This window comes from Triplophysa dalaica, chromosome 14, assembly GCF_015846415.1.
Source record: "Triplophysa dalaica isolate WHDGS20190420 chromosome 14, ASM1584641v1, whole genome shotgun sequence".
Taxonomy (NCBI): domain Eukaryota; kingdom Metazoa; phylum Chordata; class Actinopteri; order Cypriniformes; family Nemacheilidae; genus Triplophysa; species Triplophysa dalaica.
In genome coordinates, this window is record NC_079555.1 from 13547241 (window position 1) to 13565842 (window position 18602).

The following is an 18602-nucleotide window of genomic DNA, read 5'->3' on the forward strand; positions in this document are numbered from 1 at the left end:
AAATCAACTCAATTTATTTCCACAGATACCACATTTCTAATTCTTAATTTGCTTGAGTACTCAAACACTACCACAACTAATAAGCTTGTTCAGGAATATCCCTTTAGCTTTCCTGTGGCTCAGTGGTTAGAGCATGGTGCTAGCAAAGCCAAGGTCATGGGTTCGATCAGGGGATTGCACATAGTCAGAAACAAATGTATAGTACAGTGCAATGTAAATCGCTCGTCTGCCAAATGTATAAATGTTAATATTTCAGGAATTAAGTTAAAATGACCTAGTGCCCCCTTTTTTAAAGATCTAAAAAGTGCATCCATCCATCACAAAAGTAATCCATAGGGGTTTAATGTCTTCAAAAAGCAAGAAGATATATTTTCAAGTAAATATGTTTACGATCTTATTTAGAGATTGATTCATTGCATTTGAATGTAAATCGGACACATGACTGGGCTACACCCAAAATGGCAGAAATTAATCTTAACTTCGAAATCTCATTGGTTCTTGCACATTTCATCACATTAGTTTAGTCACGAGACATGCGAGAATTAAAATTCTACTAATTATCGACCCGTCACCATATCTGTATTTAGCGTTCGGATCTGCCTGTATTGGTTTAAATTTCCATAAGCTCAAAATATTTCTTTCTTTCATATTGTTTTTTTTTAAGAGGATATTTACTAAACCACTGGAGTCATTTGGATTACTTCTATGATCTATGTGCTTTTGCAGCTTCATCATTTTGGACCTAAATATGTAAAGCATATAGACCGATGAAGAAAACAACGCTGGTTTAACACTGGTCCAGAAGAACATCCTGTTTCACTACACAAAAGTTTAAACAAAATAAAACCACTAGAATATTTATAATCGATTTAAAAATGTTAAACAAATATGTTTAGGATTTAATAATATATGTTATAAATAGAATAAATAGTTCTGATAAGTATTATTATGAAAGTAATTAATATTATTTTAAATAGGGATGTAACAGTATCAAAATCTCACTGCATGGCAATACCTTGGTATAACGTCCACGGTACAATATTTATGCAATGTTTAAAATGACAAATGATCTTTAAGCATCCTATTTTCTTTTTCCTGTAATCATAACTGTTGCTTATAGGTGTGAGTTTTAGTAAGAGATGGGTCAAAATATCTAAAAATACATTTATAAAATAAAATAATTGCACCAGATAGACCTTGACAAAGGTTTTTTTCTAACATTCTCTGTGTTAGGCCCGGAAAACTTATATAAAGCTAATATTAAGATAATTGTGCTATTGCGAGAACACAAAATCGATAAAATGTAATAAATATCAAGGTAAGTTCAGCCGAAGAAAGGAAGTTTAGATCCAGGATGGCATGCAAGCTAATAAATTACGCGGTTTCATTTTTGGAGAATTATTCTGTTAAGCAGAGGCGAGCTACAACCTGAAGAATTTATCAAAATTTCCAGGGAAAGTTTTTTTTACCGTTTCCTGGCAGTCCATCAGAGAGATCTCATCAGGAAGTTATGCAACTGTCTAGGTACTTTCAACGTCTATCAACAGCTGCAAAGCAACACCCATGCAGGAGGTAGTTGGATGTTCTCTTACTGTGCATTACAGTGCACAGATACTGTACAATACCATATTACAGTAGTTACTCTTTGGGCTGTTTTACAGTGTTTTTGTTTTATATGAAAACCAAACCTAACCTAATCACTTAATAGGACCACAACACGAAGTATCAATAAAGCTACATGAAAACAACAAATTATTTCATAGATTGTAACAAAATTAAAACAACAAGTCAGAATATCATTGAATAATCACTGGGGCAAGTCGTATCACAGACGCATACACACACTTGTATCTCAGTTCACAAAAACAATCAAATTAATATCATTAATCTCACCGTCTGTATTGATATGACTCATACACCTATGTGGTTATAGCTAAAAAAAATTGCAGATCTTTGTGATCAAAAAAACTAAAATCCATCCCCACAAATATTACAGTCTGGTATGTGTTGAGCTATTGCCACAGTCAATTTCAAACAATCTTACTCAAAGAAAATAACTTTTCAAAGAAATCCATGAAAGTACAAAAAGGTTTTTCTGGAGGTGTTGGGTTTTTTAATACTTATTATAAAGGAGCTCTGAATATGGGACACACAGCTCACTTTGTTCTCATAAGTGAAAGGGAGAGGATGAGGTTTAGAGGTGTGGGCTCTGAAAGAGCTCCACCCAGACCAACTTACTGCACTATAAAACTAAACATGGCCAATTTTAGCATCAGCACATCCCAAACACTCACTGGTAAGACGTCTACACTGACTGGCAAGGAAGTGCAAGAACTGAGCACTGACCTGCGGAAATTTGATTGGTTGAATGGAAGAAAAATCTTCGATAACTCCGCAGCCCTGCAAATTAAACTAAATTGAATATCGCTCAGGGATGTGGTTTAACTTTGGTGTAGATTATTTTCGACAAAACATGATATGATTTCAAACCATCAGGCAATCTTTGGGTGTCGTCTAGCACGTCTCTCATTCTCAGTTTATAACGGCACAGATACCAAAAATAAACCCTTGTTAATGAATTACACACCCTGGAAAACAACAGAGACGATATGACTATAGAGCGCACACTCTGTGGTCCACTTAGTCAGAAGAAATATGATTTTGAAGAGGTGTACTACTTTGGATGCAAAGTGATCGCGTCATCACATCAACAACACTAAAAACTTTTTGCACCAAAAAAAATGGGATTAAACATTTTAAATTCTAAAAGAAAATAACAACCAATACTTTTTGAGGCATATTATATGTGTGCATGTCTTTTGACCAGGCAAGTATTAAAAAAGCTTAAACTAGAAAACTACTAAGCTTTAACGTAAATCTTCATAACTGCAGTGGAAACAGTGATAGACCCTTTAAAAAAAACAAAGTTTAAATCTGCTTTATACATTAACATCTGCCTAAAGAGTTAGAACATGGCACTAGCAATGGCAAGGTCATGGGTTCGTTCCCAGGGATTGCAAATACTTAAAAAAAAACAAATAGTACATTACAATGTAAGTCGCCTTGGATAAAAGCATCTGTCAAATGGATACACATTTTTTTTTCAGCTGAGAATACCTTGGCCCAATTTGATGACATCATTGGAGAGGTCAATGGCTGTACACTGCACAAAAGAGTAAGACGCCTCTCTGAATTTATGCTGACAGAACTCAGATATGACAAATGAGCTTCAGTGGTCATTCTCCCAGAATGCTTAGCGGCTCTTCATTTCCATAGCAGAGGAGCATCCTTCATCCTGATATAAAATCCCATCATTCTTGCATCATGATTCTCTAAATGCTGATCTAGGTTTTGAATCTTCATGGCTGTGTGCAGAGTATTTTATCAGAATGTAAGGATTTTCTGAGAATAAAAGGCAAACCCCATGAAATCAGTATTTTATAGCTCTGTAATATTATACAGATTATATCAAATGCATATATACAAAAAATACAAATTTGGTGTATCTTTAAATGCACTCATTGCACCCCAAAAATCTCACAGGGAGGAGAGTGTAAGCCCTCCCTGTTTTACCCACTTCCTGCCATCATGACGCGCCCACTCCAAAGCCACAGCGGAAAAGATGCAGCATTTTATCAACAGTTTGGCTTGTTTGAACAAGCAGTATGCATTTTTAAAAGAACTGTAATTACTTACCACAATGAAGATAAAAAACAAATGTGAACAACTATATAATAAATACGCATCCTGTGACAAGTAAACCCAGTGCCCATTTCCGCTTATTTTCACAGAATGATAACTACTAAGCCAACATATGGAAGAATGTGTTTAAGAGTTTCAATAACCAAAGGGCAAAGATTTTGTCTCGATGTTAGAGCGCCATCTGCTGGGTAGGGCCCAAAGTACATCTGCTCCACAGCAAAGTTATCTCCCAAAAAAATATCTCATGGTTTTCCTCATCCATCTACACATCTGTTAGGAAGGGCATACTCTTATTCTGTTTTGGAGCATTGTGCACAATATGCTCGATTTAACACTGCATACTGCCAAAATTAATACAATATCTCACAATGGGGTTGACTTGAGCCTCCATTTCAAAATGCAAAAGACCAAAGATAAAAATCTCATAAAACAATATCTGACTATTATATTCACATATGAATTAAGCTTACAATATACACAAGTCATGTCACGTAACATATTGCTTGAAAAGGTCTCATTAACTTTACATCATTAAATTATTAAATATACATTATACTATTACTTTAAAAATGACTGTATATGAGAAAGCCTCAACTGTTAAATTATTTTGTTAGTCTCATCGATTGGATCAATTGGATGCTGGACTTGATGCTGTCTGCTGTGTCATTATTCAAGGTAATTGACCAAAAGCAAAGCAACAGCCCTGAAACCTGCACCGACGTGAAAGCCTTTTATATAGCTTGAAGCTGTACGAATCGAGCCAACTGTAAAACACGTTTTGGGAAACACCATCAGCCAATGACGTTCCAAACCCTATTAACAGCCAATAAGCGATGATCTCTCTTCCTTTCTGGCAGGTGGCTGAGGGCATGTTGCCGAGCCAAAAGCACAAGAGACTGTGTGGATATATTCCTAAATAGCAAAACAAGCTGAACCTGAACAGGGCGAGGACACCATATGTGTCTTAGCATGCCCAGACAGGAGCAGGCAGTGTTTATGGGGGAATATCAGAAATAACAATATATTTTTTAGGAGAAATTTAGGAGAAGGTTAGGTTTCCGGTATGTCTCCAAGAGACATTGAAATGAATGAAATCTTTAATAATTAGAGATGCAAAATAATCGGTAGAAAAAAGGCAGATAGTTTAAAAACAGCCGATTATAAGGGCCGATTTATCCTATCATTTAAATGAGGGCAGGAAAATGCATTGAATTTGTACTCCGTATATATATGTTTTTAAAACATCACCAGTTTGTTTATAGTCATTATATATATATATATATATATTTTTTTTTTATGACATTCAGAAAGAAATATTAATCTTATCTTCAGAATCGTTATCAGCATTGGCAGATATCACTCTGAATAATCGGCAATTGGTTTCGGAGCATCTCTAATTATAACTGGATGATTTAATACTTAATACAAAAAGACATAATTTCATAAATAAAAAACACATTTATGCCTTGTGGAATGCCAAGAAAAGCATTAATACTATCACTGCCTCTTTAAATCTATGCAAATAAGCAGTGTTAGGATTGTTGATGTGCCAAAGAGATTTTGAAATCATACCCATACCGATATTTGAATGACCTGCTTAGTGTCCATAAAACATGTTTAATGGTCCGGGGAGGAGCTTTGCATTGTGAAACTTGTTTTCCATGATACACAAAAATCACAAAAGCAATGCCATGCTCATGAGGAAAAAGAGCAAAGTCAGGGGAACGGAGACACAACGATCATCAAGGGAGCACTTCGCTCGCGGTATTGTAATGCTGGGGACTGCTCAATTCACTAATCCTTCAGTAAAAGTGTTGGCATGGGAGCTGTGAGGGTCTAAAGCTGGAGGTTGATGAAAGAGGAGAGCATTCTACATGAACGTCAGCAGAAGCGGTGCTGGATTACACAGGCATTAAGTGGAGTGCATTCCACAGCTGGCTAACACTTACATAACATTCATATGATGCTGCACTCAATAGGGGGCCCTGGGTCAATATAATTGGTATCGAACAGTCACAGTGATACGCACAGTATATATACACACACACACACACACACACACACAGTGTATTTGCATTCTTGATGAGTCAGGCAATGTGAAGTATTTGCACAAAAAATTATAAATCCAAGTTTGGCATACTTTATGTAACGCTAATGAGGGGATCCTAAAGGTCCAGTGTGTAAAATAATTTTGCAGGATCTATTGAAAGTAATGTAATATAATATAATATACATAACTATGTCTTCAGAGGTGTATAAAGACCTTGCATAACAAAGTGTTATGTTTTTATTTCCTTAGAATGACCCATTTCTCTCTACATACATCGCGGGTCCCCTAACATGGAATTCCACGTTGTTTCTACAGTAGCCCTGCTCTACAGAACGCGGTTTGTAAATATGTCTTCTCCTTCTGCAAAGAAGCAAAACCCAATGACATCTTTCTACTTTGAAAGCAGCCGTAGTGCTTCGAAAGGAGGGGTGGAGTGAGCCGTTGGTTGCAATTCACAACCTCACTTCTAGATGCCGCTAAAATCTCCACATTATAGTTAACCCCAAAACACAAATTTGGTCGATATTAATTCACGATCATGTATTTCAAAACCCGTATGACTTTCTTCAGTGTATGCACAAGATGATATTTTGAGAAATAACTTTGTGTCCATACAATGAAAGTAAATGGGGGGTGTGCTGTTTTGTTAACAGCATTCTTCAAAATATCTTCTTTTGTGTTTTCCAGAAAAAAGTAATACAGGTTTGTAATAACATGAGGTGCAGATGGCAAAGCAAAACTCTTTACTGACACAAAATTTTGACTAGGGCAACACAATAATTTATCGCGATACCACTAAATCTTATTGAAATCAAGCTGGCTGCAATATGCAATGTGTCGATATTTTTTTATGCGTAGCTTGTCCGTGGAACATGGCTCTGGGATCAGTAGGAAATTCTGCTCGATCTAAACGCAGTGCGAGTATATATATATATATATGCTTGTAATGTGCATTTGAAAAAATAAATAAATATACTTTATTATCATAAAAATACTCGATGAGGCTTGAGTAACAGCGATAAAAAGATGCCCACAGGCATTTCCTAGATTCTAGAACATGTTATGGTCGTCTTCGCTGTATATTTGGAGTTTCCGCATGAGAGCGCCCTCTGGCATTTGGATGGAGCAGTATTTTCCCGTACTTCACTCAAAAGCTATGCAAAAATCAGGTGACATTTATCGTAAGTTCTCTACACAACCTATCGTCTCAATTCATATCACTGCTATCATCGGATACGCTTTACTTTCATAGCGAGAGCCAATAAAGCCCCAAAAAACTTAAATAAGTTCCTCTCCCAGGCTGACTGTGAGGAAAGTGCTAAGCAGAAACGCAATGCAGAGTACACTGATGGTAGAGATAGCCAACAGAAACCTTGTTTTCAGTAACTCTAGTTTCTGGGTCACCCCTTCCTGACACTCACCCTGAAACCTTTGTGTCAGCAGCCAGGTCCTTTACCATGAAGAGTGGCCAGCCCCACTTACATCTTATATTGTACATCTTATATATCCTCGCTGTAATCCCAAAACCTCAGATGTGCAATTTTTTTTTTGTTGAGGAAATGGAAAAATACTGTACTTTTTAAATGATTAAATACTGTGTTATCAAAGTTAACAAGCACTTTTTATGGGTTAAATATTAGCAGAACCCATTGACAAATATAAGTAATATATAATCTAATAATAATGATTTATAAAAAAATATATATATATATAGGGAGATACAAGGTTTCAGAAAGACAGCAGTTACACCAGTTACATATTTTGTCAGTGAAATCATGCTAATAAAAAAAAAGATCAACCTGAATAAAACAAAACAAAACTTCATTATTTACAGTCCAACCAAAATATATACAGACACCTTCAAAATTTCTCCCATGTTTACAGATTATTCGCTATAGTTTAGAAAATGGTAAAAATATGAATAATATGAGTGTGTCAGAACAAATTCATCTTGATAATATTACATAACTTTCATAGAAAGTTATGTAATAGATTAGGTTGAATATCTATCAGCTGTTCAATTTAAATGCACGACAATACCAGTTAAGGGCAACCAAGTTCAGTCTGTGGAATAAAAAGGTCACATAAGCAAAAAAAAATGTGTTTTATCAATTTTACTGGTAGTCCACTGTATAAAGTATTTTTGTGTATAATAATAGGATTCCTTTATTTTGCTACCCTCACTTACAGTACATTAATTAACTACATTCTCCTGCACCTATTAATAAAAGAATATCCAAAATTATATCTGGTGTCCGAATAATTTTTGGTTTGAGTTTAAATGCTAACTTTATGAGAGAAAACCAAATAGAGTCATAGAGCCTCTTATTCAACTAAAACTGCATTAATATGACATTCTCAGAGGGCTCAGGTTAAATTGGTTGAAAATACAAACCAATCAAACTGCATTGCAACACTGAAATACGGCTGAACCCTGAACGACTAAGAAGCGAGTGATTTTTTCAAAGAGCTTATTTAGTTTCCTTATATCCGTTCTCAAGGCTACTAAAGGTCAACAACTTGTCCAACCTTCCTGCCTCTTCTTGACACAGTCACGATAATCTTATTTAAGACAGTTCTGGACAGTATGTGCATGTCTTTGTGTGCGGCTTACTTCAAATAGACAAGTATTTTAGTCTATGGTTAGAACGGATAGATTACAACCATACAAACAGCTTTAAAATCCTGGTCGTGACCTCCAAGTTCATTAGGTAAGAATAACACAGGCTTTCTTGATGCACTTTTATTTAACCAACGATTAAAGCAACATAAATACAGACAATATTTCAGAGAAGGAATATTTCTACACGGAGGGTTCATTGAACTCCAAGAGCACTTCTGCCACCTACACAATGTTTAATTGGTGTTACTTGCCAGATCAACCATCAATGCGTTTCTGCTTCAGGTTAGAAACCTGAACAAAGCAGAAGTTTTGCATGGTCTGGCACAACTCCCATTTCGTCAGGGAATGTACAAATCGGGTTTTTGCATCTTTTGTGGGAGTGCACCAGGATTTGCACAGGTAAATGCAGAGAAAATGCCGTTCATTATTTGGATGACTCTTATCCAAAGTCATTTAAATATTTTTTTCCCCCACCATGCTGTGAACAAACCCAGCCTATGCAAGATTTAAACAGGATCTTTCAATAATCAGACTCAAACTGAAACCAACAAGCTACACAGGACCCATAGTGTGTGCGTGGCTGTGTGCAAGTGCAACGAGGAGCTCCAGGACCGGAGGAGCATTCCTTCAAATTAAGCTGCACTCCTGTGGAGAAAGACAGGCCTAAACTTTGCTTTAAGAACTTTTGAGATGGTGCCAGCGAGCAAAGAAACCTGGTCTTAACAAACTGACACCTCACGGTGGATCTGTTGGGTACAGGCAAAGCTTGCAGGAGGCCTGAATAGGGCTGTCACAGTGGCAGTTTTTACCACCGAGGTGTTAATGGACAAATTGATTGCGGAGGTTGGGTAATATATATTATTTATATAAATAATATTTATATTATTATATATGCATGTAGCAACCACAAGAGGAGTGGAACAGAAATATTGACCTTATTTAAATACGGCCAATGTCACGGCCATTGTCACCGCCCTAAATAATCCAATAAAAGCCCATTGCAGCTCCATACAATGCTTAAGTTGGTCTGTTTCTGTCTCTCACACATTTGCTTTGCATTTTCCTCAATGCATTTAGTTATGCAAACCTAGACCTTGTGATAGTTCACCCAAAAACGAAAATTCTGTCATCATTTACCTACACTCTTGTAATTTTGAACCGGTATGACTTTCCTTAATTCCTTCCTCCGCAAGACTACAAAAAAAGATTGATGACCGAACAGCGATGGCAGCCATTCTCTTGCAATGGTTTTGAGTCCAAACAATAGAAGTCAATGTGTGCCACCGCTGTTCTCTTATCAACATTTTTCTAGATATCTTCTTCTGTGTCCTGTGGAAGAGAGAAAGTCGTACAGGTTAGAAATGAACAGAGGGTGAGTAAATGATGACAGAATCTTCATTTTTGGGTGAACTATCCCTTTAACTCTGTCAAACCTAGTTAAGCAACGCTACAGTAAGACATTTACTTGCAATAATGCTGTCACACCAAAGTGCAAGAAACAAACTGTGGACACCCTGAAGGATGCGCAAGGCCAGAGAGGAAAGGGAAGAGGAAAGATGAAGAGAGAAAGAAACTGTCGCTTCTGCACGTTCTGTTTTGAGGATGTAATGTAGGTCAGCAGAAGTGGTAGGAACTGAAGAACATGTGAGAGGAAGGAAGGAGGAGTGATATAAATGCCACCTATATTTAAAGTCAAAGACTCTGTTGACTTGACTTGAAGTTTTTTCTCTATTGACACATTTCATATTGAAATAAGTCTGGTTGGGACTACACTAAAGAGCTTATTGGGGGTGCCAACAGGGCAGAGAAAATTCATTATTATATCATTTTATGAATGTATTTTTTTAATAATTTGAACTGAAGAAATATTTGTCTATAAAGTAGAGGCATTTTGAATTCTAGATGTTGTACACCTAAACACCATTAATAGTAGGGATGCACTATAAATTATCATAGTGCATCGATACTACTGTATCGGCTGATAATAACATTTTGGCGGATAAATTATAGCCGATAAATGATGAATAATTTTCTCTAGTTAAAGCACTTCAGCTGCAGGCTGCTCATAGTTAACATCCAATACAGTACTGTCTTTCTATCATGATCATTCACTTACTGTTATTAGCAAAACATTGTTCATGTAGGTACAGTGTGTAGATATTTTTTAATGTGTAAATTATAGGAACAAAAGCAATTTTTTTTTAAAGCCGATTGCTGTCTGAATGCTTTCTGTCTTGACACCAGTTAGACATGTGGCTATTAAGAACACTTTTCTGGGTTGTTCTGGAAGAACATCTATAATTAGTTTATTAAATAAACATACCAGAAAAGTTAAAGAATCTGGTACATGATTTTCAGGGAAAAGAGAACTAATGGTAACCTGTTTTCTGCAGTGAATTTTTTCAAATAAAAGCAGCGGTCCAATTTTTGCCTTTTGTTTCTGTCTCAGAAAATGTTATACTTAGATTAGTTATCTGTCAATTTATTGGTTATCGGCTTCCAGTATTATTATTATCGACCAAAATTTACATATCGGTGCATCCCTACTAAATAATATACAGATTTTGTTTGTTTATAGGTCCAGTGCATGACATTTTTATTGGCGTAAATCATAAATGTATTCTGCAAATTTTAAATGTAAATGTGAATTTTGACATTCATTCATTTGCATATAGGTTCCATCAAAGCTCAAAGCTAACATACATAGACCACACAGGACATTACAAAACCAAATTAAAAGCAATTTTGACTCTCTCTCTCTCGCTCTTACGTTATACATGTAGTCTGCTCTATAGTTAGAATTAACTTCCTGTCGAAAGGACAACAACCTAAGAGTGAAGCACATCCCTTTACAGAAAGAAGAGGACCGAAAAAGAAACACATTTTTATCGTTCCGTCTCTTCCTTCACCAGCATCTCCTGGATTCTTTCTTTAAACTGTCTCTGTTTAGCTGGCTATTAAAAGTACCCGAGCCTGCAGGGAGGCATGAGCTGTGTGTTGATCTCCTCCTCTGTGCCCTGGCAAAGGGGACACATGTTCCCAACCAATGGCCACAGGCTGCAAGTGTGACATCACAGAAATGACGTCTGAGTGGGAAAGCAAGGGATGCAGGAACAGAGAGGGAAAAGGATGTCTGACTCACAGGCCAGGGCGTGACTCACCGGCTCAGATGAGTGAGATGATAGAGCACATCTCTGTCTGTGAGGAACAATTTTCATCCAGAATGCCTTCATGATAAACAAGCAATGCAAATGTTCAACCGTTCTTTGCAATATTAGGAAACCACATGGAGCTCCAAAAATGACGAAAAGTTGATATATTGTAAACAACTGACTTAAAGGAAAGTTAACCCAAGTTTAAAATGATCTTAAAATTATCTCACCCTCATGCCATCTCAGATGTATATGGCTTTCTTCAGTTAAACACAAACAAATTATTTTATGTTCAAATGTAATGCAGGGCTGTATGTTAACGCTTTTTGCACATAGCACAGTCACTGTTGCTACATAGCGTTTAGTAGCACATGCCAAGTAGTTGCAGCAAAGGCATAAAAAGTGCAGTTCATTACAAAATAAAGGCAGATAATTTACAATTACATACAGATGGATAAATTAGGGCCATATTTGTAAGTTTTTTTTTTTAAGTTTATCTCCAATTATTTTTTTCCTTTTTACTTGTTCTGAGTTCTGCATTTTCAAAGTTTTGCTATACAATAGTAGATTCATTAGTCCATAGAAAAATTGTAGTATACTATAGTATTAATAATATATAATAATTATTTTAACATAGTGAAACTCTTGGGCACTAAAAGTATTGTTTAACGCTAGTATAGTACATGTTAAAGTATTCTATAGTGGAAACTACAGTTTATAAATTTACTTAAAGTAAATACTTTTTTTCAGCTGACTTTTATTTTGGCGGGTCATCGCAAAGATACTTGAGTTGCAATGTGTTTGATGGTGGCTTCACTCAAACAGTGAAATGCTTGTAAAATAAACTCATATGACATATAAGACATATGAAATGTCCTCGTATAGATACAGACAAACCCACGAGTGTCACGCTTGTAACATGTTAACGTGTGCAGCTCATTCACTCATACACATGCATACCAGCAGATGAGATATTTAAATAGTAGAATACCGCTAACGCTGTTCCTTCCACGTTTTCACACATCTCGTGGATCAGGGCTTTAGATAAATGGACTCACTTCAGCCGGAGAAACAAGTATTAATCGCAAAAACTAAATATAAATTATATAAATAAATATATATAAATAGTGGTGTGGCATTAGTTAACCTCACACACGCACAACGACAAACGCACTTCACAAAAACAAGAACATCTGTCTACTGGATGTTCAAGACTGTATCCCACGCTTGTTACATTATTAGATTTATTCTTAGCACAGACTGATTTTCTCGTAGCACATATATTTACATATATGTTAGGGCTGCTCGGAACGAAAATCTAAACCAACCAATATTGAGATCCCAAATATATAACACGATTACTCATTAACTTTTAAAACAACATAGAAAATTTAAAAAACTTGGCTTCTAAACTGTGAATTCAACTGAAAAAGAAAATGTAAAGAAATAGTACAGCTGAACCATAGTAAAGGAAAGAGAGGATCCTTGCAAAACGGAATGTGACACAATAATGTGGCACACATATGATGAATATGTGTGCTTTGTGGAGGTTCAATATCCTGGATCTTGATAGAATTTAATATGAAATTATGTGTTCAGCCTATGTATCTGAGATGGCATGAGGGTTAGTGAAGTATGGTTGAATTTTCATTTTTGGGTGGACTATCCCTTTAACAAACTTATATCTTGAAAAGAGCAGAAAGACTGAATCCCAAAGTGCATTCGAACCCATCTAAAAAATTGAAAAACTATCTGTGAAAATACGAGCAACAGCCAGAGAAGAAAACAGATTCTTGCCACACCTAACTGAAGTTGTTTGCTTTTACCACAAGCTCAGATAACCAGAGGCTTTAGATCTGGGTATGGCAAGACAAAATCAAACTTTGCATCCAAATTTGCACTATTTAGAAGGCATGTGTAGGTTTTTAATGACCTGTTGGAAAAAAAGGAAGCACAAGATAAGAGTTATTCTGCCAACTTTCTATAATATGAATAGGAAGTATGGAAACGGTATAGAATCCTATTTGTTCTGTTGTCAACATGGCAATTCAAACATATGAGGATAAAGTAACAGAGAAGTAACAACTTTGCAAGTATAGTTTCACTTTCAATTCAGTCAACACAAGCCATAAAAAATTTGCAAGGCCGTTATTTAAGTTATGAAATGAACTGTTGTATAACTTCCTGGTTTGTAGGTTAAATTAGACCTTAAAAACAGAATAAGCCTGATTGACATGTAGCTCTTAAAGGAGTAGTTCACCCAAAACACACATAAAAAAAATCAATCATCATTAACTCATCCTATTGCCATTTTAAACCTGTATGACGTTCTTTTCTTGTGCAAATTGCAAAAGATTATATTTTGAAGAAGGTTGGTAATCCAAAACCATTGGTCCCTATTGACTTGTATTGGTTTTGTGTTCATACAATGAGAGTCAATGGGGACCAATGGTTTTCAGTTCACAACATTCATCAAAATATCTTATTTTGTGTTTTGCAGATGAAAGAGTCATAAAGTTTTAAAATGTCAAGTAAATGTCTTGTTTTTGGTGAAAAACTCCTTTTGACTAGTTCATCCAACCGATGGTAATGAAATGATTAAAATATGTAAGCTTCAGATTCAGAATTTAAATAAACAATTGTTTACACAATTTCTACATAAAAAAACCTAAAGTATGAATAAAATGAATTAACGTTCAACATCAGTCCCTAGAACTAAACAGGAAAGCATCACTCAATCTTGTTAAACAATGACGCATATGCACTACGCAGAAGCTGTATCTAGGTATGTGTAAACCACAGCTGTCATAAGAGCACCTCAGGCTCAGCCTCTCGAGGTCTGTCATGTCCGGCTCACCACTCCAGACCTCGCTTTTCCCTTCTTTGGCCAGAACATGGGTGCTCCCGCGTCTCTTTGTTTTACCTTCTAGTGAAGGAAACTGTCAACTAATACCCATCAGACCTACACAGGCTCGCATCAGAGCAGAACAGACAACAGATCGGATCCACATGAGGACACATGCGGCAACAGTATTCCTTCTGTTTCCCTCTCTGAACCAACACTACATCCACCAGGCCAATTATTCAGTCCTATGAGGGGCGGGGCTGGAGACAAGCACTACCACAGCCATTCAACTGGGTGCTGAGATGGGAATTTAACGCAGAATATAAACCTACTTTCTATCAAGGTCAACTGGAGGTATAACTTTAAACTGAGTATTGCATATTGTCAGGTACTGCTGACCATCTGAGAAAAATGCCATACATTTACATTTAGCAGACACTTTTATCCAAAGCGACGTACAAAGTAGTGGGGAAAACAATAGAAGCAAATGTGTGCAACAAAATAACAACAATGCATAGGTGCATTAAAAACTGGTCTCAGTCAGCCTAAAACAGTATACGAAGCTACGATTTTTTTTTGTATTTATATGTTTTTTCGGGGGTAGGAAAGTAGAAAAGAAGTAGAAGACTGTACTTATGGGTCAGATGTTGACGGAAGAGATGTTTTTTAGACGATTCTTAAAAACAGCTACAGAAGGCTGATGCAGTCTGATTTTCTGTTAACTGGTGTTTTAAAACATTATTTTGAACATTAGCTTTATATAAGAGAGAGAGGGGGGGGGGGGGTAAAACAACTAGCCATATAATGTGAAATTGTTAAAGGTGGTGCTGTGTGTAATTTTGGGGGGGATCAACTGACAGAGATGTCTTTGCTCATATTCGCAACGCAAGAAAGAAGCTCCCGAACCTCGTCGAAACTATGTTAAAGGAGTAGTTCACTTTAAAATAAGCCTCCATTGACTTTCCATAGTAGGAATGAAAATGTATATGGCAAGTCAACGAGGGCTTATTTTGAAGTGAACTACACCTTTAATTTGTGTTGCGAAGATAAATGGATGTCCTAGGCTTGCCGAAAGAATTGAGTGTGATCAATGAATGGCAGAATTTTCATATTTTGACAGAGAAAAGGGATTTGGGAAGCATATTAGTATTAAAGGGATACTTCACCAAAGAATGAGAAATCTGTCATTATTTACTCACCCTAGCGTCATTCACAAACTGTTTGTGTGACGCCTGACTTTCTTCAGCTGAACAAAAGGTTATATTTTTACAACACTGGCCCCCATTGACTTCCATTGCGTGGACGAAAAACCACAGAGACATTTCTTCAAATCTTCTTCTGCGTACCACAGAGGGAAAAGACATCAAGTTGTGTTTTACATGAGTGTGAATTAATGACTGTTTTATGGTGAACTATCCCTTAAATACATTTAAATGTTTACACTAATTTTGTAAAACACACAATTGGACATTAAGTGGTGACTTTTTTTATATACCAAATTTTAAAGAGCGATGTCTTAAACCAGTTCTCTGTAAAACTCTGTTTTTAATCCTGCACACATTTTTGTTGAGGAGCACCGTACGGCCCAAACCTGTGCTCGCTCAAGCCACACCCTAACATCAGAGTCGAGTTCTGAAGCACTGATAGATGGTCACTTGTCTGTGCCAGGAGTGGGAGGAATGAAATAATCGCTTTGCAATTCTTCTACTCCAGCGGAAAGAGGGAGACATATTTGGGCATGGCAACCACACACTCAATGACCTTACACGTGCCTTCACGCTAACAAAAAAGACAAACTTATCTTTCTTAATTGTATTACAGCAAAAAAAAGCTATTTCCATAATACTAAAGCAAGGTTTCAGACAGGCAGGAACGGTTACAATTTGCTAATAGTTTCCAAAATGCATGTTGAATGCTGCAACTGGAAGATGAATTTCCTTAATTAGAGCTAATTTGCTAAAAGACAGAGTCATTGCTGCTTTTTGCTGTCCATTTGACAGCTTACTGCCAGGGTGTTTGAAGGAGATATTCACAAATGGATTCGCATCAGCCGCCTGGAGACAGATACAGCGAGCGAAATACCACAAGACATCGTCATTAAAGACATTATCGGTCATCCGCCAAATTATGATGCGGCTGACACAGGAATGTAAAGCTTGGTCATACTGTCGTCTGCTAGTATTCCAAATATGTTGTGATTGTGAAGCACAGAGGTTTCTAGTACAATGTGCTCAGCTCCATGACACAACCACTTGAGTAGATTTTGAAATATAATATCACCTCAGCTTATCGGTATTACCGACTAAAGCCTAATGAATGCTGCAGTGCAATGCGCAAAAAGCCGACCATTAAATCCGAAAATACATAACAAAACATGAAATCTAAAGTTAGAGGTCAGAGTTTTTGATTTGAAAGACCAGATCTAAGTTATCCAAGAAAGAGTTGCAATTTTACAGATTTCATAGCAGCCAAACTATGGTAAAAGTTCAATTTTAACCATTGTGAAAACTTGCACAAGGACTGTGAAATAACTGCTCTCCTCACTTTGGACTACACATCTAGAATATGACAACGTTATTTACAGAATAGATTATAACACTAAAATAATAAAAAAAATCAATAAAATTCATCAGATTTGGCCCAACAGAGGCACATTGTCCAAATCAACAGCGAATCTCATTTTTCTGATGTAAGGTCAGCACAGAAGTAAACACAGGCCATGGCCATCTGACACCCCCACAGATGTCTCTACAGATGAAGGTTACAGGTCAAAAAATGACGAACATTAATGCGACATCCAGACGCAAATCATGCAATAAATAAATCCCTTGATCGATTACTTTCCATCATGTCTAACATAAAATGTCACAGATTAGATTAGTGTCATAAATGTAGCGCTGAAGATAATGAAGCTGACAGCGCGCGCTTCCTATGGCACGCGATCGGTTCAAACGCGTTGATACAGTGTAACGTCATTGCGTCACAGTAACTGTAAATGCTACATACTTTAAACGTATTGGAGCTACTACCTGCATGCAAAACGCAAGCGCTCACTCAAAAGATCATTTAGATTTGTTTTGTGGAGAGAATGGGGACAACGAAATTGTCTCGAACATCCCCGTATAGGTTTAGCGTCAGTGCAAATTGTTCACCAAATGCAATCAGAGCAAACACAGCGAGCCGACTAATCGAGAATTATCGTCATCATCATGTGTACTCACCCCATTAACCACTCCATGATGATTGAAAGTGATAAATCCAGCAAGAGTCGCCGTCCCCCTCTATTTATCCGGGTAGCCCGAGCAAACAGTCCGGATCTGGTCTCTTTATTCGGGCTGGGAGGTGTTTAAGCGTCCTTTTCCGAATGAAAGTGTGTTAATAACGAGCGTATGAGAGGTGACGGCGGGGCCGGTGGATCAGCTCCAGCTCTCTGATCGAGGACCGCATTGACTTTGACGTTTGGCGAAGGATACTTTCTGTCTTGAATGGTCGTCTAAAGCGGCGGTAATCTCTCTGCCGATGTCCTGGAGTATGGCCGCTCTCCGGTCACCAAACCATCAGGCTTCGACGCAGAGAGGCTCGAATCGGCGTTTTCTGAGCATGGAGCTCTCGCTAAGGTTGTAGGGCAACTGTAGTGGCTGTTTTCAATCTCTGCCATATACAGGAAATCCGGAAGTAAACACAGGTTCGACGCCGACCCCCTCTCCCGGGATGTGGTCGGTTCAGAGGGGCATGCCGGGATATGTAGTTCTGGGCTACACGCAGACGTAATGCACCCGTACGTTCTGCGTAATGGCGTGAGACGCACTTACGGTTGAAAAAGAATCCAGTTTTACAAAACAGAGCGTCTTTCTGTTTATTTTGTCTTTTGTCATTTTCACGAATGTCAAATAATTTTGTTGTTTAATCACATTCTCAAGAAAGTGACTTTTTTTGGCGCAAAGACAAAGATCATCGCACTTGTATCTACGTGCTGGTTGGTCTCACTTTTTATACAAATAAATGCACTCTATAGATTATACGTAATCTTTTTAACGTCTTAAATAAATGAATATATATATACATATATATAAATGAATATATGTATTTATATATTCTGTAGAAAAAAACAGCTCTAGCTCCTACTGCATAAAACGACCTTATTTTATAAATACGTTAAATGCGTTCCTGTGCAAATAATCACTATGTTATCACAAATACATTTATTTACATACTTTGTTACACATACTT

General features: G+C 36.9%; 1 protein-coding gene across 1 annotated transcript in view; it reads right to left on the reverse strand.

Annotated features, from left to right (window-relative positions):
- The window catches only part of mob2b (MOB kinase activator 2b), a 33861-nt gene extending 15830 nt beyond the window's left edge, over window positions 1-18031 (reverse strand). Inside the window, exon 1 of the mRNA XM_056766466.1 lies at window positions 17594-18031. Within this exon, the coding sequence (XP_056622444.1) occupies window positions 17594-17610 (17 nt within the window). The 5' untranslated portion in view covers window positions 17611-18031. The remainder of the gene's footprint in view (window positions 1-17593) is intronic.
- Window positions 18032-18602: the final 571 nt, after the last annotated feature.